Source organism: Hypanus sabinus, chromosome 5 (assembly GCF_030144855.1).
Source record: "Hypanus sabinus isolate sHypSab1 chromosome 5, sHypSab1.hap1, whole genome shotgun sequence".
NCBI lineage: Eukaryota > Metazoa > Chordata > Chondrichthyes > Myliobatiformes > Dasyatidae > Hypanus > Hypanus sabinus.
In genome coordinates, this window is record NC_082710.1 from 163,015,262 (window position 1) to 163,042,423 (window position 27,162).

Sequence of the window (27,162 nt, forward strand, 5' to 3'; positions counted from 1 at the left end):
TGGAAGGACAAACCAAGGTAGAGCATACAATGTAAATGGTAGGGCACTGAGGAGTGCAGTAGAACAGAGGGATCTGGGAATAGATACAAAATTCCCTAGCAGTGATGTCACAGGGAGATAGGGTAGTAAAGAGAGCTTTTGGTACATTGGCCTTTATAAATCAAAGTATTGAGTATAAGAGTTGGAATGTTATGGTGAAGTTGTATAAGGCATTGGTGAGATCGAATTTGGAGTATTGTGTGCAGTTCTGGTCACCGACTCTCATAATTAGGCTGATCCTATTAAAGAATCATCACCAACAGCAAAACAGAAGTGGTTTATTTAATCAGCAATGGTCATAAAGAGGCATCAGGCAACATGCTTAAAACACAAATGTACACATGTACATACAGTATAGGATTAAAATATCCCAAAATCACCCTCCAATACAACATTCAGACTCATAGAGTTTTATTGCAGTTTCACTGCTCACTGTACAGAAATGGGAGGGACTTTGTGAGGAAATGCTGTACCTGGTATTGGTACTGGGGAAAATCACAATCTTTATGGGATTTCTGATGACAGCATTAGTGTAACAGCCAGAGCAGTTTTAATACTTGTACCAAATGGAAAGGATTTCTGGGCTTGGATTCACTGGTTTAGTCTGATACAACAACACAAAGGTGGGGTGGAGTCTACACACTGTCCTCAGTTTGACTAACAGCAGACAATTTGGGCTGGAAATGACAAATTTGATGTGGATCCCACAATGATTGCAAATGGGATCAGTGTAGATGGGCAACAAGGTCAGCATGGACTTGGTGGGCCGAAGGGCCTGTTTCTGTGCTGTGTGACTCTGTGACCCTTCTCAGGATGGCCCAGGAGTAATAGTTGGATGTTTGTAGATTGATGAAGAAAATGCTCATCACTGATGTGTCACTCCGAGTTGGATGATGCCGGCCTCATTATTATGCTCAGGGTTAACGATGCGTGTATGAATGGGGATTATTGTCCTGAAACTGTAGCCGGGTGATTTCATTGCACAGATTCCAGTAAACAGGTGAACAGGGGAACTCCAGTTCCAACTGACTCCTGCGAGGGTACAAAGGGTAACTCCTGTAACACCGACGTGATGGAAGAGCAATGCCATGGCCGAGAGTGAAAATGGTGACATCGGGATGTTCAGTTTGATCTCTCTCAGCTGCCAGCACTTCACCTCTCTGCTACGACAGGGGAAGTCAGCCTCGATGGCACAAACAAATACAAGCAATAGGAAGTGCTGCTGCTTCACAAACAGATTGGAAATGATGGGAAAGGAGAGGGACTCAGAGAGACCTTGTCATTCTGGTGGGGAACATTAACCACAAGAGGTGCTTGTTGTACAAGGGGCCTTGGTGACCCTCCAGGGCTCCAGCCAGGCAGCAGCAAGGAGTAAAGTGTGAGATGTGGTAGAGATCAGCAATGAATGATCCCAAGGCGAGGAATCTGAGAGGCAGTGATCTTGTCACAAAACAACAAATTTCATCTCATAACACAGTGACAATAAACCTGATTGTGGTTGTCTTCATCAGGCAAAGCAGTTCAGCTGTGTGTGGGAGCTGCATTTGATGTCCCAGACTGCAGTCAGGACTGTCTTCTGAAGCACATATTATGTAGTTATTGCACCTTCCAGAGATCTAAATCAGAGACAAACCCATAAGGTCTTGTGGACCGAGCCCCTCTGGACTCCTCTTTCATGGTTCCTTAAAATGATTCCGGTGCCAATGAGAATTTTGCCAGATGATCAAGGATTGAATTTCTCACCGGAAGCTGAGAGCTGAAATGAGTGCAGTGTTGTTCTCACTCAGGGTGAGACAAGTTACAGCTGCAGAGCACCATGTTCCCCACTGTTGGAGGGAAGGATTTTCCAGGCTCCAGTCTACAGCAGGGACACAGAACCTGCCCTCACAGTCACCTCTGGAACTGAAGGCTGCCGTCTCCCTTCTAACTGACCGGATGATTTTCAGGTTCAGCTTCATGACCTGGGCTGAGAGTTTGTAATTCCTGCACTTCTCCACGACCCTAAAATGGACAGAATGTGTTTGTTATTCATGATGACAAATCTTCACCTAGTTCACTGAGATAAAGATGGGACAGAGTGACGGGCAGAGTGGGGGGGGAGGGGTGAGGGACAGGGCAGGGGAGGGGAGTGGGACGAGGGAGAGGCAGAGGTGACTAATTGGACATAACTGATGTTACAAAGGGGTCAGACAGAGACAACCACTTTCTTCAGAAACAGACACAGACTGGGAGAAATGGTAAATATCCATAATCGTGTCCAAACAAGAATGTCATGAAACACTAAGGGATCCTGTCAATTAAATTAAATTTAACCAGATATTATCGACAGTAACAGGGGTCAGGATTCCCACTAACCCATGTGTCAATAAATGAGAGAAAGTGGTGTTATAAATACAGCAGGAAGATTCCAGTGCGTTTATACATGAGTGAATTGAGAGAGGGAGAAATAACAGTGAATTTACAAACTGTTTAAACACAAGAGAACTGCAGGAATTTATATGAACAAAATACCTGTTCTATTTCAGCACGGCCGTTCTCATTAGTTCCTTTGTTTCTGTCTGTAATGAATGAAATAATCCCTTATAAATTCTAGATGAATGATATATATTGTTGAAGATTATTTGTTACTATTTTAACCGACCATTTATTCACAGCTGAGTCACAGATTTGTACAGCACAGAAACAGGCCCTTTGGCCCATCTCATCATGCTGTGCATTTTGCCCATCGACACCAATCCCATTTGTCCACATGAGCTCCATACCCTTCTAAACCATGTCTATTTAAATGCCTTTCTAAATCCTTCTTGTAATATTAAACATAACATGTTCTCCTCTGTCAGTGTGTTCCAGATGTCAATTATTCTCTGTTTCAAAAACTAATCCCACACATCTCATTCAAAACTCCTTCCTCTCAGAAACCCAAAAGTAGTTATTTATACCCTTACCACACTATGGGAAATAATTCTCTACCCCATCTATGCCTTTCACAACCTTGTATACATATGAAGGTCACTCCTCAGCTGCCTTCACTCCAGGGAAACCAAGCCCAGCCGATGCAATCTCTCCCCAGAACCAAACTCCTCCAATCCAGCAACATCCTGGCGAATCTCCTCTGCACTCTCTCCAGTGCAACCACATCCTTCCTGTAGTGTTGTGACCAGAACTACAGACAGTACTCCCAGTGTGGCCTATCCAGTGTTTTGTAAAGTTGCAATGTAGAATCATAGAGAATAAAGCATGGGTACAGGCCCTTCAGCCCAACCAGTCCATGCTGACCACATTGTTCTCCCAGCTCGCAACAATTTACTGTATTTGTCCCATATCCCTCCAAGCATTGTCCCTGAATGTACCGATCCAAGTATTTCCCACATGAAAAGATTGTACTTCCCACAACCACTTCCTCTGGCAGTTCATTCCATCTACTCACCAACCTCTGTGTGAAAAAGTTGCTCCTCAGATCCCTGTTAAATCTTTCCCCTCTCACCTGAAATCTCTGCCCCTAGTTTTGGGCTCCCCTCCCTGGGGAAGGCTGATTCCATCCACCTTATCTATGTTTCTCATTATTTTAATCATTTCTACAAGGCCTCATTCCCACTTGTTCCAATCCATAAAGACTTAGCCTGGCCAAACTCTCCCTATAACTCTCGTCTTGGCATTATCCTTGTAAATCTTTTCTGCACTCGTTTTAGTTTAATTACATCTTTCCGATAACAGGCTGAACAAAACTGTACACAGTACTCCAAGTGTGGCCTTACCAATGACATACAACTGCAGCATCATGTCCCAACTCCTCTACTCAATGTCCTGACTGAAGATGGTCAGCATGCTAAATGCCCCTTTCACCACCCTTTCTACCTGTGACACCACTTTCAGTGAACGACGAACTCCCTGGTACCCGACCATTCAGAGTACCAGTCCCACACTGGTTTGACTTTCCAAAATGCATCCAATACATTATACTTATGCATTGAAATCTATTTGCCACGTCTCGGCCCACTTCTGTAAATTTTCAGGATCACTGTGCAATCTACGATAATCTTCTTCACAATCATCACCATCTCCTCATTTTGTGTCCTCTGCATATCTGCTGACCAAGCCTTGTGTATTCACATCCAAATCATTCTATAAATAATGTGACAAAGGTCCCAACACTGACCCATAGAGCACTGTGGTAAACTATGTATACCTGTCTGGACACACCCCTCTGCCGAGTGCTCCTGTGGCTCCTCCCACAGACTCCTGTATAAAGGCAATTGGAGACACTGCTCCTCCCTCAGTCTCCAAGATGTCGTGGTCACGTTTGCAGCTAATGAAAGGCTATCTTTTGCCTCCCGTCTCCGAGAGTTATTGATGGTGCATCAAGGACACCACTAATCACTGGTCTCCATTCCCAGAAACAACCTTTGAACACCCTCTGATTCCTCCCTTCGAACTAATGTTGAATCCACCCAGGGAGCATTCCCTGGATTCCATGTGTCCTAAACTGCCAGAGGTGCCCACCATGTGGGGCTCTGAAGGTTTTGCAAAGGTCAAAGCAGACAGTATCCACTGTTCTACTCTCATCTATAATTTTGATAACTTCTTCAAGGAACTCACAATGATTGTTCAAATATGACTTCCCAGACAAAGCCATGCTGACTTCTCCTAACTTCCTTACTGGACTCTATCCATCCAAATCCTGGAGCTCCTGTCCCTCAGGAATCCTCTCCACCATTGACATCAGGCTGACCAGCCTGTGATTTCCCTGGCTTCTCCTTGCTTCACTTTTTAAACACCTCAATGGCATCGGCCATCTCCCAGTCCTTTTGAAACTTCAGTCGTGGCTGATAATCAGGCAAACACCTCTGTAAACGCCTCCAACGTTTCCTCTCTCACCTCCCGTAAAGTCTGAGGATATACTCAGGCAGACCCTGGGGATTTACCCCTATTAATACACCGCAAGGCTGCAAATGCCTCTTCCTTCTCAATATGAAGTTTCTCCAAAACATGTTCACTTTTTTCCCTTATCTCTGTCCGGCAGATCTCTAAGGGCACCTACTGTCTCCCGACACACCCTTTTGCTCCTGGTATATCTATTGAGCTTGGGGGTTTCCTTTCTACTTTCCAGCCAGATCCACCTCATACCCTCACTTTGCCATCCTTAATCTTTGCCTTCCTAATTCTTAAACTTTTTTATAGACATCAAAGGTCTCACATTTCCTCAACCTCCTAAGCACAGTGTATGCTTCTTTCATTAACTTGACCATAAACTCAGTTTCTCTTGTTAGTTAGTGTTCCTTAAATTTACCTGGTTTACACCACCCTAACAGGAACATGGACTCCTAATAACACACTCTCAAAATCTCCCCACGTGCTTCCTGCCCTTCAAACAATCTCTTCCAATCAACAACTGTTGGATCCTGCCTAATTCCCTCAAAATTAGGCCTGCTCCAGTTTTGGATCGTCACCTGTTCTCCTATGCTATCCTTTTCCATCACTACCTTAAAATTAAAAGAATTACGGTCATCAGAGCCAATGAGGTTTGGCAAACCAGCCTACAATTCCCTTTCTTTTGCCTTTCTCCCTTCTTAAAGGGCGGAGTGACTTTTGCAATCTTCTGGTCCTCTGGGACCATGCCAGAGTCAAGTTATTGTCGAAAGATCATGACCAATGCATCTGTTATCTCTTCAGCAACATCTCTCAGGACTCTGGGATATGGTCCATTTGGTCCAGGTGACTTATCACATTAAGACTTTTCAGTTTGCCTGGCACGATTTCTCCATCTTTCAGTACTTTTCCCCTCCTCTTCCCTCTTCTACTATACCCACACTGGCACCACCCTCTGCTTCCCTCTTCTTTTCTCCTCACCTATCACCTTCCTTGGTGCCCCTCCTACTTCCCCTTTTCCCCATGGTGCACTCTCCTCTCCTGTCAGATTCCTCTCCAGCCCTTTGCCTTTTCCAACTATCACCTCGCAGTTTCTTACTTCATCCCACTCCCCCACCCAGCTGGCTTCACATATCACATTGCAGCTTGTACTCCTTCCCCTTCCCCAGCACATTGTCCTGGCTTCTTCACCTTCCCTTCCAGTCCTGGAGAAGGGTCTCGGCCTGAGACGTCAACTATTTATTCATTTCCATAGATGCTGCCTGACTTGCTGAGTTCCTCCAGCATTTTGTGTGTGTTGCTATGAACTTGCAATCCTCAGTCTCTCTGTTCAACATTACACTCACAACTAAGTCATTAATATAGAACAATAGAACACTACAGCACAGTACAGGCCCTTCAGCCCTCCATGTTGTGCCAACCCATATAATCCTTAAAAAAAAAGTACTAAACCCACACTACCCCATAACCCTCCATTTTCCCTTCATCCATGTGCTCTTAAATACCCCTAATGTTTTAGCCTCCACCACCATCCCTGGTAAGTCATTCCAGGCACTCACAACCCTCTGTAAAAAACTTACCCCGATGTCTCCCCTAAACTTCCCTCCCTTAATTTTGTACATATGCCCTCTGGTGTTCGCTGTTGTTGCCCTGGGTAACAGGTACTGACTATCCACCCTATCTATGCCTCTCATAATCTTGTAGACCTCTATCAAGTCCTCTCTCATTCTTCTACGCTCCAAAGAGAAAAGTCCCAGCTCTGCTAACCTTGCTTCATATGACCTGTTCTTCAATCCAGGCAACATCCCGGTAAATCTCCTCGGCACCCTCTCCATAGATTCCACATCCTTCCTATAATGAGGTGACCAGAATTGAACACAATACTCCAAGTGCGGTCTGACCAGAGATTTGTAGAGTTGCAACATGACCTCTCTACTCTTGAACTCAATCCCCCTGTTAATGAAGCTGAGCAACCCATAGGCTTTCTTAACTACCCTATCAACCTGTGCAGCGACCTTGAGGGATGTATGGATTTGAACCCCAATGTTCATCCACACTCTTAAGTAACTGACCATTAATCCTGTACTCAGTCTTCTGGTTTGTCCTTCCAAAATTCATCACCTCACACTTGTCCGGATTGAACTCCATCTGCCATTTTTCTGCCCAACTCTGCAGCCTGTCTATACCCTCTTGTAACCTTCAACCACCTACAGTTCCATCCACAACTCCTCTAATCTTTGTGTCATCCGCAAACTTACTCACCCATCCTTCTGCCTCTACATCCAGGTCATTTATAAAAATCACAAATAGCAGGGGTCCCAGGACAGATCCCTGCGGCACTCCACTAGTCACTGACCTCCAGGCAGAATACTTTCCTTCTGCAACTACCCTCTGCTTTCTTCCTTTAAGCCAATTTCTTATCCGAACAGCCAAGGTTCCACTTATCCCATAACTCATGACTTTCTGGATGAGTCTCTCATGAGGGACCTTGTCAAATGTTTTGCTAAAGTCCATGTAGACCACATCCACTGCCCTACCCTCATCAATTTCTTTTGTTACCTCTTCAAAAAACTGAATCATGCTCGTGAGGCATGATCTTCCCTTCACAATCCCATGTTGATTATCCATGGGTAGACTGTACTTCTCCAAATGCTCGTAGATCCTATCCTTAAGAATCCTTTTCAGTAGTTTGCAGACCACCGACATAGGACTCACCGGTCTATAGTTCCCAGGTTTCTCCCTATTACCTTTTTTAAACAAGGGAACTACATTTGCCATTCTCCAGTCCTCCGGCACTTCCCCTGCAGCCAAAGAGGATTCAAAGATCATAGCTAATGCTCCAGCGATCTCTTCTCTCAATTCCCACAACAACCTAAGGTGTATCATATTTGGCCTTGGGGATTTATCAATCTTAATGTTTTTAAGAAGATCCAACACTTCTTCTTCCTTAATCTCCACAATGTCCAGCACACAGGCCCACTCTACCTGGACCTCATCCTGATCAAGATCCTTTTCACTTGTGAATACTGAGGCAAAGTATTCATTTAGGACCTCCCCAACCTCCTCCGCCTCCAGGCACATGTTGCCCTCTTTATCCTTTAGCGGTTCCACCTTCATTCTCGTCATCCTCCTGTTCTTTACAAACGCATAGAACGCCTTGGGGTTCTCCTTAATTCTACATGCCAAGGCCTTCTCATGCCCCCTTCGAGCTCTCCTAAGTCCTTTCTTTAGCTCCTTCCTGGCTACCCTATATTTCTCATAAGCCCCTCCTACCTTGTGCTTCTTATATCTAACATATGCTTCCCTTTTCCTCTTGACGAGTTGCCTCACATGTTTCATCAGCCACTGTTCCCTTTTCCTACCATTTTTTCCTTGCCTCAGTGGGACAAACCTATCCTGAACCCAGCTCAAGTGGTCGCTAAACTTCTCCCACATTACTTCTGTGCTTCCCCCTTTGAACATCTGTTTACAATTTACTCTCGCTAGCTCCTGACTCATCCCTTCAAAGTTAGCCCTTCCCCAGTTAAGCACTTTACCATTTTGTCTGATTTTATCCCTTTCCATAGCTATGCTGAAGCTAAGGGAGTTGTGGTCACTCTCACCAAAATGCTTCCCACCAAGAGGTCTGTCACCTGACCAGTTTCATTATCCAGAACTAGATCCAGTAATGTATATCACAAAGTGCAGAAGCCCTCGAACCATTCACTACTGTACACAAGTAGGTGCAGACTTCAAATCAGAAATAAACTTTCTTCCAAAACGACCTCTGCCTTCTGTCACCTTGGATCCTGGGTGTGTTAGGCTTCTGGATCAGTCTCTCATGTGGGACCATGTCAAATGACTTACTGAAGTCCACATGGAGAACAACTTTCACATTGCCTTCATCAATTTTCTTTGCTGTCTCCTCAGATTAGAGAGATTGGGTTTCCCGGACTCTGGGCCTTACTGACAAATCCATAATCAGATCCCGACCTTTTCAATTGTACACAACTTCAATGCCTTAGAATTCCCTCCAATAATTTCCCGGCAGGCATAGAAGGAAATCACCTGAACTCAGCCCAAAAGTTCCAGACTTCCACACTCCAGCAGGAGACCTAAACCCCATCAGCTCACCGACTGTGAGATTCCAGCATCTCTGAGCAGAACTTCCAACAGAAACAGTAAAATTCGAGCCAGATCTGTTCCCGAGTGACAGCAGCCAGTTGGGACAGAGTTGATAATGTGCTGGAGATTTCCCCACAAAGGCTCCCTTTAGAAGCTGAAGTGATGGTGAGACCAGGGGAAAGTTTTCACAGTGATAGAGTTCTTTAGAAAATGCTTTGATTTTGATACTTACTGCAAACTGGAAAGAATCTGGACAACGCTATCACAAATGTGACCCCTAATAGAGCGAACAGGATCCAGACTGGAATGTTGGTCGTGCAGCTTTGATCTGAAATGTACAGAAGTGAAGCCACTGAGTAAATTCACACTGATCCTCCACACCCACTCCCAGTTTAAATGTACATTTAACACAGTCATATGTCCAATGGCATTATGAGACAAAGCAACAAGTTAATCATAGTTCAAAGTAAATTTATTACCCAAGTGTGTATACGTCACTGTTTACTAATTTAAGATTCACTTTCTTGCAGGCATTCACAGTAGAACAGGGAAGTTCAATAGAATCAGTGAATAACTACACACAAACACAGACAGACAAACAGGCAGTTCAACAGAAAACAAACTGTGCAGCTAAAAGAAGCACAAGTTGTGGAGTCTTTGAAAATGTGTCCACAGTTTGTGGCATCAGTTTGGTACTGAGGTGACTGAAGTTCTCCACACTGGTTCAGGAGCCTGATAGTTGAGGGTAATAACTGTTCCTGAAGAGGGAGACACCCCGCGAGTGCAGAGGCCTCCCTGCCTGCCACTACGAGCCACACCGTGATAGGCCGCTCACAGACTCCTTCCCGACTGCGATCAAAAGGAAGGTAGTCGGCACTGAGCTCTCGCGCTCCTTCGGCATTCATCTCTATGTCTCAAACTTCCTCGCGCTTTCATCAACAATTAGTGGACGCTTTAATTGGTGAAATGGAGTCGAACATTGGCTCACATCCCATCTCAAAGGTTCTTCACCTTGAGGCCTTCCGAGTACATGCTTGCTTCCTGGAATCTTCTTGAAGAGAGTGAAGTGCCGGATCACACAAACAATCTCCAGACTAAATCACTGGCTCTAACAGGTCCAGAAACACATTAAATATGAAAAACAGACGTAAAAGACATTTTTGTGGGCTTACTGGAAGATGTTGACTGAGGGAGCATTGGACACTGTGCCAATCTGACCACTTTGAACTTTAAAATGCCATTGGATCTGTGCTTAGCCTCACAGTCACAAGTGAGTGGTGCGGACAGTCCAGCACATCTGTGGGTGTAAACTTCACACTATTCAGGATATTTACAAGGACAGGTGTGTAAAAAGGGCCCGTAGGATCTCTGGGGACCCAAGCCATCCCAACCACAATCTATTCCAGCTGTTACCATCCGGGAAGCGGTACCGCAGCATAAAAGCCAGAACCAACAGGCTCGGGGACAGCTTCTTCCACCAGGCCATCAGACTGATGAACTCACACTGAATTGAGTGTACTCTATATTACATGGACTGTTCTATTTATTATCAATTATATTAAGCTTACTATGATTGTACTTTGGACATTTAGATGGAGACATAAAGATTTTTACTCCTCATGTATGTGAAGGATGTAAGAATTAAAGTCAATTCAATAAAGCAAGTGGAGCAGTGGGCGAAGCACACAGCCTTGTGGCACACCTGTACAGATGTGATTGCAGAGGAGATGTTGCTCCCAATCCGAACTGACTAGAGTCTACAAGTGAGGAAATTCAGGATCCAGTTGTACAAGAAGTATTCAGGCCTAGGCCTTGGAATTTAGTGATTATCTTCGAGAGGATGATAGTGATGAATGCTGAGTTGTGGTCAATGAAGAGCATCCTGATGTTTGCATCTTCACTGTCCAGATGTTCCAGGGCTGAGTGGAAAACCAATGAAACGGCATCCGCTGTTGATCTGTTGTGACTGTAGGCAAATTGAAGTGAATTCAAGTCACTTCTTAGGCGGGGGTTTATATGCTTCATAACCAACTCTCAAAGCACTCCATCACTGTGGACAGAAATGCAACGGGATGATAGTCACTGAGGCAGGTCACCACGTTCTCGTTGGGCATCGGTGTGATTGAAGTTCTGCTTGAGGCAGTATCTCAGACTGCTGAAGTAAGAGGTTAAATATGTCAGAAACACTCCTGCCGGTTGATCAGAACAGGTCTTCTCTACTTGACCTGGTACATTGTCTGGCCAGATACTAACACCGGTTTCACGTGTCTGAAGGATGCTCTGACATCAGCCACAGACACTAAAATCATAGGGTCAGCAGAGGCTGAGGGAGCTCATGAAGGTGCCCACATGTCCTGTTGGTCAAAGTGAGCTTCTTCAATGTCCACATGTTCCAGGGCTGAGTGAAGAGCCAGTGAATAGTGATCTGTTGTTGATCTGTTGTGACTGTCGACAAGTTGAAGTGAATCCAAGTCACTTCTCAGGCAGGAGTTGATATGGTTCATAACCAACCTCTCACGGCACTTCATCACAATGGATATCTGTGCTACTGGATGTTTATCACTGAGGCAGGTCTCCATTTTCTTGTGGGGTGCCAGCGTGAACACAGAGGACATTGAACTCATCAACAACCTTGTGGTCATTTCTGTTGCTTGGTTTAGCTTTGTGGGAGGTGATGGCATTCAAGCCCAGTCACAGCTGTCGAGCATCCTGACCAGGCAGCATCTGTGGAAAAGAGTAAACGGTCAACGAGATCTGATGAAGGATCTCGGTCCAAAGTGTCGACTGTTTACTTTTTTCTATCGATGCTGCCTGACTTACTGAGCTCCTCCAGCATTTTGTCTGCATTGATTTGGATTTCCCACATCTGCAGATTTTCTCCTATTTGTCAAGCATCCTTCTACAATTCAAGTTTGGTCCGGAATTCCCACTTTCAATGTGAGAACACACTTCAGGCTCTCAATTTATTACCAATAAAACCATGTGATTAATTGCAGAGCCAATTAACATAAACCTTAGAAGTTCAATAACCTTGTCTGGCCACGTCCAACCTGACACAATGTGACGATGTGACGGCAGGTGATGGTGTTCCATATAAAGCAGTTCACAATGTACTGACTGAGATACTCATTCCACTCCTGCACTGAGTAACACAGAGACCATTTTAATGTAATTTAAGAATATTTGTGCACATACCTTTAGTCACAATCCAGCAAATGAGGGCAATGAGGATGAAGACAAGAGCCACAATGTTACAAATATTCAGGCGCCACCACCACTGCTTGTCGTCTAGAGTCCACAGGGAGAAATGAACAACATTAGAACTGTTTCAAACTGTTTCCAAACTGATCAACACAAACAGTTCTACATATGTTTCAGTGGACAAGTGTTCCAGATAACAGACATGGACTGGGATTGGTCAGGTCGGCTGTGATAATGAATGTCCTAAACATGAGACAATCCCACCAGGTTGGAAAAGGACCAGGTGTCAGAGCAATGCAGTGAGGGAGGGTCAGAGAGTTCACTCCACTGTCAGTGTGTGGAGATCCCCGGAGAGACTAAAGACCTTGTCGTTAGTTCTGGAAATATATTGTAAAACCTGGGTATCCATTAACCTCAGGCCGTGAAGATGGAAATGGCAGGAAGACTGCAGTCTCTCTGTGTACACACTGAGCCAATGAGACAAGACCCCTCTGTAAATAAGCTCAGTTGTATTATCCCAGTGATCCAGTGCTGCAATTGACATGGTCTTGCCAGTGGTGATAATAACCAGTCCCAGCTTCAGCAATGGAGTTACACTGTTTGACTGGGAACCCTGTCCCCATGGTGAATATTGGAACATTACGGCACCTCAATGCTCAAAGGTGTCGGTGGTGACAGGAGATGCTCTAATCCAAGGTGAAAAGGTGACAATATGGGGACAGGCAGGTCAGCATGAAAGATTGGGCATTTAACGGTAAATGAAGGTCGAGGCTGATCGGAGTGCAGACCATGCAGCTGCCGGCTATTTGACGTTGGTGCTTTCGAGTTGGCGTGATGGCAGCGTGTAGTGAAACCACGAGCGACTGTCTTGGACATTTCTTTTGTGATCGCAAGACCCTGTTGGACATTGATTGCCGCAGGGCTGCTTCCCAGGCAGCGAGGCAGCAGTGCCGCCTCAGTTGTAGTGATGTCTATGCCTCCGTCCTTGGGCTTGTGTTACAGTGTGGGGTCCGGGCTAGGTGAGGGGGTGGGCTCTCCCATTGGTGCTGCCCCACCCCGGTGTTGGCTTGATGGAATTATAGGCTGGACTGCTGGGAACCGTCATTTATGGACGTCATGCAGGGTCTTGAAAAATGTGTTTTCCAACCTAATTATGTACTTGTTTTTACTTTTTTTTATTTTGAATGCACGGACATGTTTTTGCACCTTGGCCCAAGGGGAACACTGTCTCATTCAGCTGTTTGGTTTGAATGAAAATTAAACCTGATTTCATTTGATTTGATCCTCACCTCAAAGTGAACTTGGTGTTATATTATGATTTGACAGCATGATGTGTCAATCATTAATGAATTGACCCTCCCTCCTCAGGGTCACCTCTCCCAAAGCCCCCTCTGCAGTCGGGTCAGAGTTGACTCCCGAACAACTCCAGACATTCTGTGTCACCACTTCATATCTCAACCTGTCAATCATGCTGGACAATTACATTCTGGGTACCACAGGAATCCAGAGACTCTGTGGGGATGGGGGGGGGGGTGTGGGAGGAGTTCATTTTGTCAACAGGAGTCACTCGGTATTTCTGCTGAAATGCAAATTAGACAATAACAGGTACCTGGGTATTTTTTCCTTGACCAGCACATGAATATAATAGCATATGCTGTAGTAAACACCAGTCCCACCATCGATGTAATGGCAACTCCTACATCCTCTGGTCTGAGGCCTGCAATTAAAAACAGTTGAATTACTGTGTCTGTGACCAAATCAAGGTGATAAGAGGAGAGAATGCTGCCTCTTGAACAGAAGGCTGATGCCCACATGAACTGAAAAACTCAGCTAATTTCCTGTGAAGAGGGACAGCAGTGACCTTCTCCAATTTCACACACCTTTCATCACACTCTGTTCAAGAGCAGATCTCTGCCAATGATCTCGTGCAGTCAGTGTGGGAGGGGATGTGGAACGTGGTTTATACTGAGCAAGGCTGAACAAAAAGCAGTGTGACAGAAACCGACAAGCTGATGAGTGATGCTGGTTTCATATTTCCTCATGATACAGAGGGATGTCACTGACACTTTGTCAGTTCTCAGAGCAAATCTCATCAACCCCATTCCCAACCACCCCCCTATTTCCCTGCAACCTATTTCTTGTCCGTGCTTCACCTGCTACTTGCTGAGGATTCCCAGCAGATTCAGTTTTTAATTCCAGGAGCAGGTGATTTAAACCCTCGAACTGTTCATGGCTGACAAATGACCCAGTTCCACACGGCCAGTGTTACGGAGGCTTTGTGGGGACGGGGATTGAGACCAGAACCCCCAGGATCCAGATACAGATCTGGGAAATCTACACCACACTCACTCAAATGGCAAAACTAAAACAGAGAATCAGCAGAGTCACGGGAAGGAATGGAGGGAGTGGGAAAGAAAATCAGCACCGGCAGAGTAAATGGTTGTTGCCAGGGTGTTCAGGAGCCCTGAGGGATGAAGGTCAGTAATTAATAGCTGCAGGTGTCCCAGTTCAGAGCTGCCATAGTGAATCCAATTGTTACAGGGGTGGCCAGAAACACATGTTGCAGTTACCCTGCGGTTCCACTAGAGGGGAGTGTTGTACAGGGAATGCCAACTCCACCGTCGTCATCAGCCCATTCCACGCACTCACCAGTCTCTGTGTAAAAAACTCACCCCTGACATCTCCTCTGTATCTACTTCCAAGCACCTTAAAACTATGTCTTCTCGTGCTAGCCATTTCTGCCCTGGGAAAAAACCTCTGACTATCAATGCCTCTCACCATCTTATACACCTCTAGCAGGTCACCTCTCATCCTCCGTCGCTCAAAGGAGAAAAGGCCGAGTTCACTCAACCTATTCTCATAAGGCATGCTCCCCAATCCAGGCATCATCCTTGTAAATCTCCTCTGCACTCTGCTATGGTTTCTACATCCTTCCTGTAGTGAGGCAACCAGAACTGAGCACAGTACTCTAACTGGGGTCTGACCAGTCCTATATAGCCATAACATTACCTCTCGGCTCCTAAACTCAAGCCCATGATTGATGAAGGCCAATGCACTGTATGCCCTCTTAACCTACCCAGGACTGCATAAAGTGCACAAAACAGTGCAGGCATGACAATAAATAATAAACAGGACAATAGGGCAGTAAGGTGTCATTCCAGGCTCCGGGTATTGAGGAGTCTGATAGCTTTGGGGAAGAAACTGTTACATAGACTGGTCGTGAGAGCCCGAATGCTTCGGAGCCTTTTCCCAGACGGCAGGAGGGAGAAGAGTTTGTATGAGGGGTGCTCATTCATAATGCTGTTTGCTTTGCAGATGCAGCATGTAATGTAAATATACATAATGGTGGGAAGAGAGACCCCCGATGATCTTCTCAGCTGACCTCACCATCCGCTGCAGGGTCTTGCGATCCGAGATGGAGCAATTTCCGAACTAGGCAGTGATGCAGCTGCTCAGGATGCTCTCAGTGCAACCCCTGTAGAAGTGGAGCCCCCACGACTCCCTCCTCCCACCTCCCTTTACTAGTGCCGGGCACCTCTCTGGGGTCCACCTTTAGCTCTAGCTCTTCCCCCGATGTCTCCTCAGCCTCATCCTTGTAGGAGTGGTGCCCCCACAGCCCCTCCTCCCCCGGTACACTGACCGTCGCCGGCAGTTCCACCGTCCTGACTTCAGCACTCGTACGAACCAACACCCAGCTAGAATCTACCTCTTTACCACACCGTCTAGCTACCAATTTTACCTGCCCAATACCCTTCACCGAACTTAAACCCCGCACTATCGCGTCCCCCGAAACTCGAACATCCACTCCGCTCACTACGCATGCGTACTGTACCGGTACACCTTCAAACTGGCACCAACAAACAAACTTATCTCTGTCCATCTCCGCTCTGCTGCCTGCGCGACTCCACAGCCCCTGACAATCCAATCCCGGACGAGCACCCCACCCTTACCCAACAGGCTGGTATATGTCTAGGGGAAAAGGAGATCCAGCCACTCACCAACCCACCTCCCGTACACGCAGGTGCTGTGAGAATCGAGTTTTATGCCTCGCGCCCGCCAACAGTATCAAACCCACAACAAATACCGTTATGACATACACTTTAAAGAGTTTACTAAAATTAAAAGAGTAGTAGGCAATACAATATATATATATATATACAAGGAGAAAAACAAAAGGCGCCAACTTATCAAAGTTCAGTCTGTTTAGTGCACTCGTTGGAGCTCAATCAACGAACCATTCGACCCCTCGTCGCTTGCCTCCGACCTCCACGTCTTCGCACCGAGGACCACGCCCGGGGGTCTTCCGAGCAGTGCAGCGCACGTCCCCCTTCCTCGACGTCTTCCTCCCGCCACAAAAAACCCGCGAAAACCCCTCCCCCAAGTTCCCAGCATCACAAGACACAATAGCATTCCCCATTGATTAACAAATGAATACAATTATCATATCAGCCATTCTAAAGTGAAACAACGGCGAGAGAAACACTTATCCGACAAAGAAACATTCCTACTTGTAACAAACCAAAGAGGCCATTTTGAGTAACCTACCCAGAACATTGTACAACTATATTCTACCAAAATGAAACACCTCTGACAGTTCTCCACACTATCCACAACACCCCCAACCTTTGTGTCGTCAGCATATTTACTAACCCATTCCTCCACTTCCTCAGTCAGGTCATTGATAACAATCATGAAGAGTAAAGGTCGCAGAACAGATCCCTCAGGCACACCACATGGTCACCGACCTCCATGCACAATATGCCCCATTTACAACCTCGTTTTACCCTCTGTGGGCAAGCCAGTTCTGGATCGACAAAGCAACATCCCTTTGGATCCCGTGCCTCCTTGCTTTCTCAATAAGACTTGCATGGGGTACCTGATGCACCATCAATAACTCACACTGAGACGTAGGCGAGATATCAGCTTTTATTGACTGGAAGAAGGAACCAGGAGTGAGTGTCTATCATACAAGGTCCTGGAGACTGAGGCCGATCTTCAGGCCGCAGGTCTCCTTTATACAGGGGCCTGTGGGAGGAGCCACAGGAGCAGTCAGCAGGGGCGTGTCCCGACAGGCACATAGTTCACCACAGTACCTTATCAAATGCCTTGCTGAAATCCATATACACTACATCTACTGCTCTTCCCTCATCAATGTGTTTAGTCACATCAATCAGGCTCATAAGACACGACCTGCTTTTGACAAAGCCATGCTGACTATTCCTAATCATATTATGCCTCTCCAAATGTTCATAAATCCTGCCTCTCAGGATCTTCTCCATCAACTTACCAACCACTGAAGTAAGGCTCACTGGTCTATAATTTCCCGGGCTATCTCTACTCCCTTTCTTGAATAAGGGAACAACATCTGCAACCCTCCAATTCTCCGGAACCTCTCACTGATGATGCAAAGATCATTGCCAGAGGCTCAGCAATCTCCTCCCTCACCTCCCATAGTAGTCTGGGGTATCTTGTCCGGTCCTGGTGACTTATCCAACTTGATCAACTCAAGTCACTTTTATTGTCATTTTGACTATAACTGCTGGTACAGTACAAAGTAAAAACGAGACAAAGTTTTTCAGGACCATGGTGCTACATGAAAAAGTACAAAAACTAGACTGAACTACGTAAAAAACAACACAGGAAAAAAACTACACTAGTCTACAGACCTACCCAGTACTGCATAAAGTGCACAAAAACAGTGCAGGCATTACAATAAATAATAAACAGGACAATAGGGCTGTAAGGTGTCAGTCCAGGCTCTGGGTATTGAGGAGTCTGATAGCTTGGGGGAAGAAACTGTTACATAGTGTGGTCGTGAGAGCCTGAATGCTTCAGTGCCTTTTCCCAGACGGCAGGAGGAAGAAAAGTTTCTATGAGGGGGTGCGTGGGGTCCTTCATAATGCTGTTTCCTTTGCAGATGCAGCATGTAGGGTAAATATACATAATGGTGGGAAGAGAGACCCTGATGATCTTCTCAGCTGACCTCACTATCCGCTGCAGGGTCTTGCGATCCGAGATGGAGCAATTTCCGAACCAGGCAGTGATGCAGCTGCTCAGGATGCTCTCAGTGCAACCCCTGTAGAATGTGATGAGGATGGGGGGGGGGTGGGAGATGGACTTCCCTCAGCCTTCGCAGAAACTAGAGACGCTGCTGGGCTTTCTTTGCTATGGAGCTGATGTTGAGGGACCAGGTGAGATTCTCCGTCAGGTGAACACCAAGAAATTTGGTGCTCTTTACGATCTCTACCGAGGAGCTGTCGATGTTCAGCAGGGAGTGATTGCTCCATGCCCTCCTGAAGTCAACAACCATCTTGTTTGTATTGTTCACATTCAGAGACAGGTTGTTGGCTCTGCACCAGTCCATTGGCTACTGCACGTCCTCTCTGTAAGCTGACTCGTCGTTCTTGCTGATGAGACCCACCACGGTCGTGTCATCGGTGAACTTGATGATGTGGTTTGAGCTGTGTGTTGCAGCACAGTCGTGGGTCAGCAGTGGACTGAGCACACAGACCTGGGGGGCCCCCGTGCTCAGTGTGATGGTGTTGGAGATGCTGCTCCCGATCCAGACTGACTGAGGTCTCCCGTCAGGAAGTCTAGGATCCAGTTGCAGAGGGAGGTGTTCAGGCCCAGTAGGCTCAGCTTTCCAATCAGTTTCTGAGGGATGATTGTGTTGAGTGCTGAACTGAAGTCTATGAACAGCTTTCGAACATACGTGTCTTTTTGTCCAGGTGGGTTAGGGCCAGGTGGAGGGTGGTGGCAATGGCGTCGTCTATTGAGCGGTTGGGACAGCACACAAACCGCAGGGGGTCCAGTGAGGGGGGCAGTAGGGTCTTAATATGCCTCATGACGAGCCTCTCGAAACACTTCATGATGATGGACGTGAGGGCAACGGGACGGTAGTCATTTAGGCAGGACACTGAACACTCGGCACGGGGATGATGGTGGCGGCCTTGAAGCACGTTGGAATGGTGGCGCTGCTCAGGGAGATGTTGAAGATGTCAGTGAGAACATCTGCTAGCTGGTCTGCACATCCTCTGAGCACTCTACCAGGGATGTTGTCTGGTCCAGCAGCCTTCTGTGGGTTGACCCTGCACAGGGTTCTTCTCACATCGGCCACGGTGAGACACAGCACCTGGTCATTTGTAGGAGGGGTGGACTTACTCGCCACCACGTCATTTTCCGAGTAAGAGAATCTCTTACTATCTTTTCTTTCAGTTAGTCCTGACGAAGGGACTCGGCCTGAGAAGTCGACAGTGTTTCTTCCTATAGATGCTGCCTGGCCTGCTGTGTTCCACCAGCATTTTGTGTGTGTTGCTTCCTGTTCCTAACTTCCACCCATAGAGACTCTGCAGACAACCCCTCCATGACTTCCTCCTTTTCTACAGCCGTGACCCTATCTCTGATCAGCAGTGCCACTCCCCCACCTCTTTTGCCTCCCTGTCTTTTCCAAAACATCTATAGCTTGGCACTCCAAGTAGCCATTCTTGCCCCTGAGTCATCCACGTCTCTGTGATGGCCACAACATTAGATCTCCAAGTACTTATCTATGCTCTAAGCTCATCTTCTTTGTTCATAATACTCCTTGCATTAAAATAGACCCATCTCAAATCATCAGTCTGAGCGCATCCCTTCTCCATCACCTGCCTATCCTCCCTCTCGCACTGTCTACAATCTTTCTCTATTTGTGAGCCAACCGGCTTTTCCGCCGTCCCTTCAGTTTGGTTCCCGTCCCCCAGCAATTCTAGTCTAAACTCTCCACAACAGTCTTAGCAAAGCTGACCGCCAGGACATTGGTTCCCCTTGGATTCAAGAGCAACCCGTCCTTTTTGTACAGGTACACCTGCCCCAAAAGAGGTCCCAATGATCCAGAAATCTGAATCCCTGCCCCCTGCTCCAATCCCTCAGCTACACATTTATCCTCCACCTCATTCTATTCCTATACTCACTGTCACATAACACAGGCAGTAATCCCGAGATCACTATCTTTGAGGTCCTGCTTCTCAGCTTCCTTCCGAACTCCCTGTACTCCGATTTCAGGACCTCCTCCCTTTTCCTACCTATGTCATTGGTCCCAATATGTACCACGACCACAACAAATGGTTGTCGTCAGGGTGTTCGGGAGCCCTGAGGGATGAAGGTCAATAACTATTAGCTGCAGCTGTCCAAGTTTCATAGCTGCCATAGAGAAGCCAATTGTTTGTTATAGGGAAGGCCAAAAACACACGGTGCAGTTACCCTGCCTTTCCACTAGAGGGAGGTGTTGTACAGGGAATGACATCACGTGTCTCTGACATGGAAATGTGGGGCAATGAGGGTGACTGGCACCCACAGTGCCCGGTTATATTCGTACAGTGACTTTTATTAAGATATAGGAGCATAATTAAGCATTTGGTCCATCGAGTCTGCTCTGCCATTTCATCATGGCTGATCCAATTTTCCCCTCAGCCCCAATCTCTGTCTTCTCCCTGTATCCCTTCATGCTCAGACCAATCAAGAATCTATGAACTTCTTCCTTAAATATGCCGTACACAAAGACTTGGCCTCCACAGCTGCAGGTGGCAAAGAATTCCCCAGATTCACCACTCTCTGTCTGAACAATTCCTCCTCATCTCCATTCTGAAAGAACTCTGCTCTATTCTGAGACTGTGTCCTCTGGACTTCAACTCTCCCACCATGGGAAACATCCTCTCCACATCCACTACATCAAGGCCTTCCACCATTCGATAGGTTTCAATGAGGTCACCCCTCATTCTTCTGAATTCCAGTGAATACAGACCTGGAGCCATCAAACGTTCTTCATATGACAAGCTATTCAATCCTGGAATCATTTTCATGAATCTCCATTGAACCCTCTCCAGTTTCAGCACATCCTGTCTAAGGTAACGGGCCAAACCTGCTCACAGTACTCACCAGTGCTTCAGAAAGTTTCAACATTATATCCTTGTTTTTCTATTCTCGTCCTCCTGAAATGAATGCTAACATTGCATTTGCCTTCCTCATCACAGACTCCACCTGCAAATTAACCTTTAGGGAATCCTGCACAAGGACTCTCAAGCCCCACTGCACCTCATTGTTTTGTATTTTCTCTCCATTTAGAAAATAGTCAACCCTTTCCCTTCTTCCAGCAAAGAGCATGACGATACACTTCCCGACATGGTATTCCATGTCATTTCTTTCCCATTCTCTTAATCTCACTATCCTTCTGTAGTCTCTCTACTTCCTTAAAACAACCTGCCAATCTATCATCATCATATTGTCTACAAACTTTGCAACAAAGCCATCAATTCCATCATCCAAATTATTGACATATAACGTGAAATGAATCGGTCCCAACACAGACCCCTGGAACACCACTAGTCACCACTGTTATCTGCCTTTCCTACAATACATTTTACATTGAAACATATGCAGCTCAGGACACCAGTCGCACTGTGCTCAAGCTTTCTATCTTCATCTGTGTTCTTACCAACATCTGCCTCCACAACCTCTCCACTGACTGTTCTGGCACCCATCTCCCTGCAACTCCAGTTTAATCCAACCATGAAGCATTAACAAACTCTCCCTCTCCAGTTCAGGGGTAAATCGTCCCTTCTGTATTGGTCTCACCAAAGTGGTATTCCTGTTGTTGAAGGGGATGGCCACAGGGGTTCTCTACACTGGTTCCTTCACCTCTTTCCCCTTCCTGACTGTCACCCAGTTTCCTGTGGCCTGCACCTTGAGTGTAACTACCACTTGATATGTCTGCTCTATCTCCCTCTCAGCATCAGAAAGGATCTGGAATTCATCCAGTTCCAGCTCCAATTCCTTAACAGTGTTTGTTAGAAGCTGCAGCTGGATGTACTTCTCCCAGTTGTAGTCACCAGAGACACTGGAGGTCTCCCTGCCTTCCCACATCCCACAAGAGGAACATTTCACTATCCTGCCTGGCATCGCTACTGTTCTAACTGGGCGTATATAAAGAAGAGAAGGGAAAAAAAAACTTAAAATTGTGTTTTCATTGCTTTCTCTGAGTGAAGCCTCTCTTTGAAGAGCTAAAGCCTCGAGATCACCACTCTGACGACGTCCACTGAGACGATGGACACTGTGCTTATCCCTGCCTTCCTTTAACTTGCTCTCACTAATCAATCCCAAACATCGATTGGTGACTGGTCACTAAACCGTCACCTGCTGCTGTCTTTTATCCTCGAGAAATAAACCTGATTTATCCCCCCTCTTCTCCAAACTTCTGATGCCTGGATTGGCTGCTTGTCAAAGCTATTTTTCTTGTAAAATTTGTCTTCTTGTAAAATTTAACTACTTCACCCTTTAACTGTCTCAGATCCATTCAGCACAGCCCTCGTTTCTGCAAATTCTGTTCAATAAATGTACACCAGAATCATGAAAGACCGATTCCTCCCTCCTGTGATTTGGGACATAAAATTCCTCTCTGTCTGCAAGATCTATTAAGGTGTCCAAGATGTCAGAATCCTGATGCCCACATGAATTTGTCTGGCTGAAGAGTGGCATTTATCCCTGGTTTTGCTCATTCCCATCTATTAATCCCCGTTGACCACAAAGCTGGTCCCACTTCTCCTTGCTTCACTGGGAATTGTGGACTTGCAACCTGTTACCCATCCGTCAATCTGAGACAAGTTGTAATGCAAACACAGATCCTTGCAGGACACCATTAGTCACATTCTCCCAACATGGGCCACGTAATCTCCTGCAAATTATCCCCACACTCTGCCCTGTCCCATTGAGGCAACTGTCTGCTCAGGTCAACATTTGCCTTCAGTTCCATGAGCATCAGTGAAATGCCATTAAAGTCTAAACCTCCAGCAGATCCCCCTGTGGAAAAGGACTTCAGCTGTGGGACTGAGGACTTCAGGTGCTGGTGGTCCTGGTAAAGCAGTTCACAACATCCTGACTGAGATACTCACTTCATTCCAACCAAACTCCAGAGAACCGAGTTCCTCATTTACATGAAAATACAGAATAATATTTCAGCACATACCTTTAAATGCCATCCAGGTAATTGTCGCAATGACGACAACAATGAGAAAACCAACATTATAGACCGACATCCATCTTTGAAATGTATCATCATCTTTGGATAAATGAAAATTAATCAGTTTGAAAGCCATAGTAACAGATCTACACAAATTATTTCACATAAGCATCAATTTACAATGTGTTCTTGGTAATGAAGATGGAGCCTGCGTCAGTCAGGCTTCTTAAACACATGGAAACCCAACCAGTTCAGAAATGGAGCAGGAATCAGAACATCGGACTGAAGAAAGTCCAGGGATCTCTCTCACACTGGCAGCAAGCAGAGAATCCAGGAAACAACAGATAAACACAAACAAACACATATTTGATAACTTCTGTAATCCCTTATTGAGTGTCTGCACATGCAGAATTGTCAGATACACTGCAGTCTCCCTGTGTACGTATCCAGCAGATGAGGTAACAATCCACTGCGGATCAGCTTTGTATTATTCTAGAGATGGTGAAGGTTTCAGTTGATGTGGTCCTGCCTGTGGTGACAATACCCAGCCCCAGCTACAGCACTGAAGTTCCACTGTGAAACCTGTTCTGTTGTTGAGGACTGAACCATCACCACACCCAGATGCTCAAGGCTTCAAACAGTGTTCTAGTCCAAGAAAAAACTGAACTCATTGTGAGTGCAGACTAAACTGTGCAGATGCTGGGACATTTAACATGGATAAGGATAGTGTTGTCCAGGAAGTCCATCGGTAACCAGTGATACATGTCTGAGGGATTGTCCACCATAAGATCCAAGGGACACTTTTCCTTCACCCAGATTTTTAATTCATTCAGACTGATGGGTTCAGTAATTGTTGTTTAGAAGGCTACAAGACCATAAGACATCGGAGAAGAATTAGGCCATTTGGCCCATCGAGTCTGCTCGGCCATTCAATCATGGCTAATTCTTTTTTACCCCTCCTCAGTCCCACCCCCAGACCTTCTTGCTGTAACTTTTAATACCGTGGCCAATCAACAATCTATAAATTTCCACCTCAAATATGACCAGTGACCTGGCCTCCACAGATGCCTGTGTTAACAAATTCACCATCTTCTGGCCAAAGAAATTTCTCAGCATCTCTGTTTCAAATGGATGTCCCTCTGTCCTGGAGTTGTGCCCTCTTGTTCTAGACTTCCCCACCATGGGAAACATCCTTTCCACATCTACTCTGTCTAGGCCTTTCAAAATTCAAAATCCTTCTAAATTCCAGTGATTACAGGCCCAGAGCCATCAAACCTTCCTCATATGATAACCCTTTCATTCCTGGAATCCGCCCTATGAACGTCCTCTGAACCCTCTCCAATGCCAGCACCTTTTCTTAGAGGAGGAGCCCAAAACTGTTCACAATACTCAAGGTGAGGCCTCACCAGTGCCTTATAAAGCCTCAGCATCACATCCCTGCTCTTATACTCTAGTCCTCTTGAAATGAATGTTAACATTGCATTTATCTTCCTCACCACAGACTCAACCTGCAAGATAAACTTTAGGGTGTTCTGCACAAGGATTCCCAAGTGCCTTCACATTCCACTTTGTTTGTTTCTGTCCACTCTGATGCAAACCAACATCCCCTTAGGCCCCCTTACGACGGCCCATTCTGCGTTTTGGAATGGAGGGAAAAGACTTTTATCATTGATAAGAGGGATAAGCCTGAACATATTTCAGAAGATCGCCTTAAACCAGCCCACCGAGATTTGGAGTATTCCACTGCCATGCCCCTGCCATCACCTCTGGACGAGCACAGGACCCGAGCCGGGCTGCTGATCCGAGCTTCAGACAGGCTCACAATGCTGGTTTTAGTTAATCCCAGAGGGGCCTGTGTAGGGTAACGTGATTGGCAGAAATGTACATAATTCAGAACCATCGACATTGAGTTGGGGTTTCACTTTAAGAGGCTGGTCTGACGAGATGATATTATTATGTAAAGAGTTTTAGCACGTTTTTGTGTGTTGGTTTGGGAGTTCAATAAAATGTGTTATGGGTTTCATTAAACTTTAAATGTCTCACTTCATTTTATTTGTGAACGCCTACATTAATCCCTCATCTGAGTGTCTGCTGTGGTGGAGCCTCCATCTGCACTCCCTCAAATGAGAGATGCAAGTGTGGGTGTGTCAGTGAAAAATGGCTTTAAACGCCCATCGTCAGATCTGGCTGCACCCTATTCAGCATCATCAGGTCCTGCTCTCCTTCACCAACTGTTTATTCAAAGACGATGCAGAAACGCAAAAAGAACCCCTAATTCACCACAGTTTCCACAATTCACCATGCTGAAATATTCTAAAAATGTGCACTGAGCCCATGAATGTCTGGGATTCAGACTGTGCATCTGCCCCTGTAGTTTCCCCACTTCCCTTTGCCCTCTGGACCAACCCTCCCAACACAGTACATGTAACTCACGTGCATAACACAGAGTAATATCACCACAAATAAATTAACCAATATCAAGGTGCAGATATTACCAAGGGGGATGGGGTGGGGGTTAGACACAATCTCCTCAAGGAATGGAGATGCTGCTCTGCTTTCTTAACCAAAGAGGTGGTGATGAGGGACCAGGTGAGATCATCTGTTATGTGACTCTCAGAAACTTGGTGCTCTTAACTCTCTCCATGGAGGAGCCACGTGTGTGCAGTGAGGAGTGGTCCCTCACTCCTCACCTCTACATCACTCCTCACAGCACCTTTGACAACATGATGTGTGTAACACAATTGAGTTGAGACATTTTACCCTCAAGTACCATCTCTGACGCCAGGTCAGAGGTGACTCCGGAATCGTTCCAGCAGTGGTGTCACTGTGAAACACCACTCCACAACTGGGCAAAAATACAGGGTAATTTCATCGCTCATGTCTCAGGGACACACAGTGGTGGTGGGGGGGGGGGTGATTTTTCTTTTAAAATGAACTGCAATTTCCTCGGAGAGATGCCTGAAGTATAAACACAAGTGTAGACAATAACACTTACCTTCATACCAAAATACTTTCCACCAAAGAATCGCAAATGAAATAAAAGCCACTACAAGCAACACCACCATTGTGATTGACGCAGCAAATGTGACAGTGTCCTTGCTGTAAAAACCTGCAATTACAAATACATTCAAATCAGCAAACATGCAACAATACACCAGAAAAATGAGCAGGAGAGCTGCCAATTGTTGCCACAACCAGTTTGTTCCCCTTATCTCCTGCAGGGAAGAGATGTGCTCATCACTGCCCAGTCTTGTCAACCTCGACTTCTGGTCTGCACCGACTGACTCTACCTGCTGTGCTGGGTGAACAAGCCACTGATTTGTTACGCCGGCCAAGAATAGACTGACTCACTCTCTCTTCCTCAGTCAGTATTTCCTGGTTACCTGCTGCCAATATTCTGCACTGGGTGCTCCTTCTGGTGTTGAGACGGCCAAATTTTGATGAGTTCACTATCAGAAGCCCCTGCCGCTCCTCCATCCCTTCCTCTCATCGACCACTCTCCTGTCCGATTGGATTCATTTGTCAGCCATTTGCCTTTTGCACCAATTACCTCCCAGCTTCTCACTTCACCCCTCCCCCACCCACCTACCTCCCCCTCCACATGGCTTCACCTTTCACCTTGTACTCTTTCCCCTCCCCCCATGTTCCTATTCTGGCTCTTTCCCCTTTCTTTCTGGTCCTGATGGAGGGTAGCCCGAAACATCAACTCTTTATTCCTTTCCATGGATGTTGTCAGACCTCCTGAGTTCCTCCTGCATTTTGTGTGAGTTTCTCTGGATTTCCAGTATCTGCAGAATCTCTTGTGTTAAGGACCACAATCCATTGTTCTTTTGCAAGAAGATAATAAACACTAGAAAATAAGAGGGTAGTTGCTCACTCAGCTCCTTAAAGGTGCCCCACCATTCAATACAATTGGTGCTGATCTGCCCCAGGCCCCATCTCCTCTTCTGTCCCAGTCCCACACA

The 27,162-nt window shown here is 46.1% G+C and overlaps 1 protein-coding gene across 1 annotated transcript in view; it reads right to left on the bottom strand.

The window, feature by feature from the left end:
• Window positions 1–297: 297 nt before the first annotated feature.
• LOC132394807 (uncharacterized) overlaps window positions 298–27,162 on the bottom strand; it is a 63,983-nt gene continuing 37,118 nt past the window's right edge. Inside the window, exons 6-12 of the mRNA XM_059971213.1 lie at window positions 26,193–26,306; window positions 23,204–23,296; window positions 13,820–13,927; window positions 12,205–12,297; window positions 9,242–9,337; window positions 2,551–2,597; window positions 298–2,040 (exon numbers count right to left, since the gene is read on the bottom strand). Coding sequence (XP_059827196.1) covers window positions 1,963–2,040; window positions 2,551–2,597; window positions 9,242–9,337; window positions 12,205–12,297; window positions 13,820–13,927; window positions 23,204–23,296; window positions 26,193–26,306 — 629 coding nt within the window. The 3' untranslated portion in view covers window positions 298–1,962. The remainder of the gene's footprint in view (window positions 2,041–2,550; window positions 2,598–9,241; window positions 9,338–12,204; window positions 12,298–13,819; window positions 13,928–23,203; window positions 23,297–26,192; window positions 26,307–27,162) is intronic.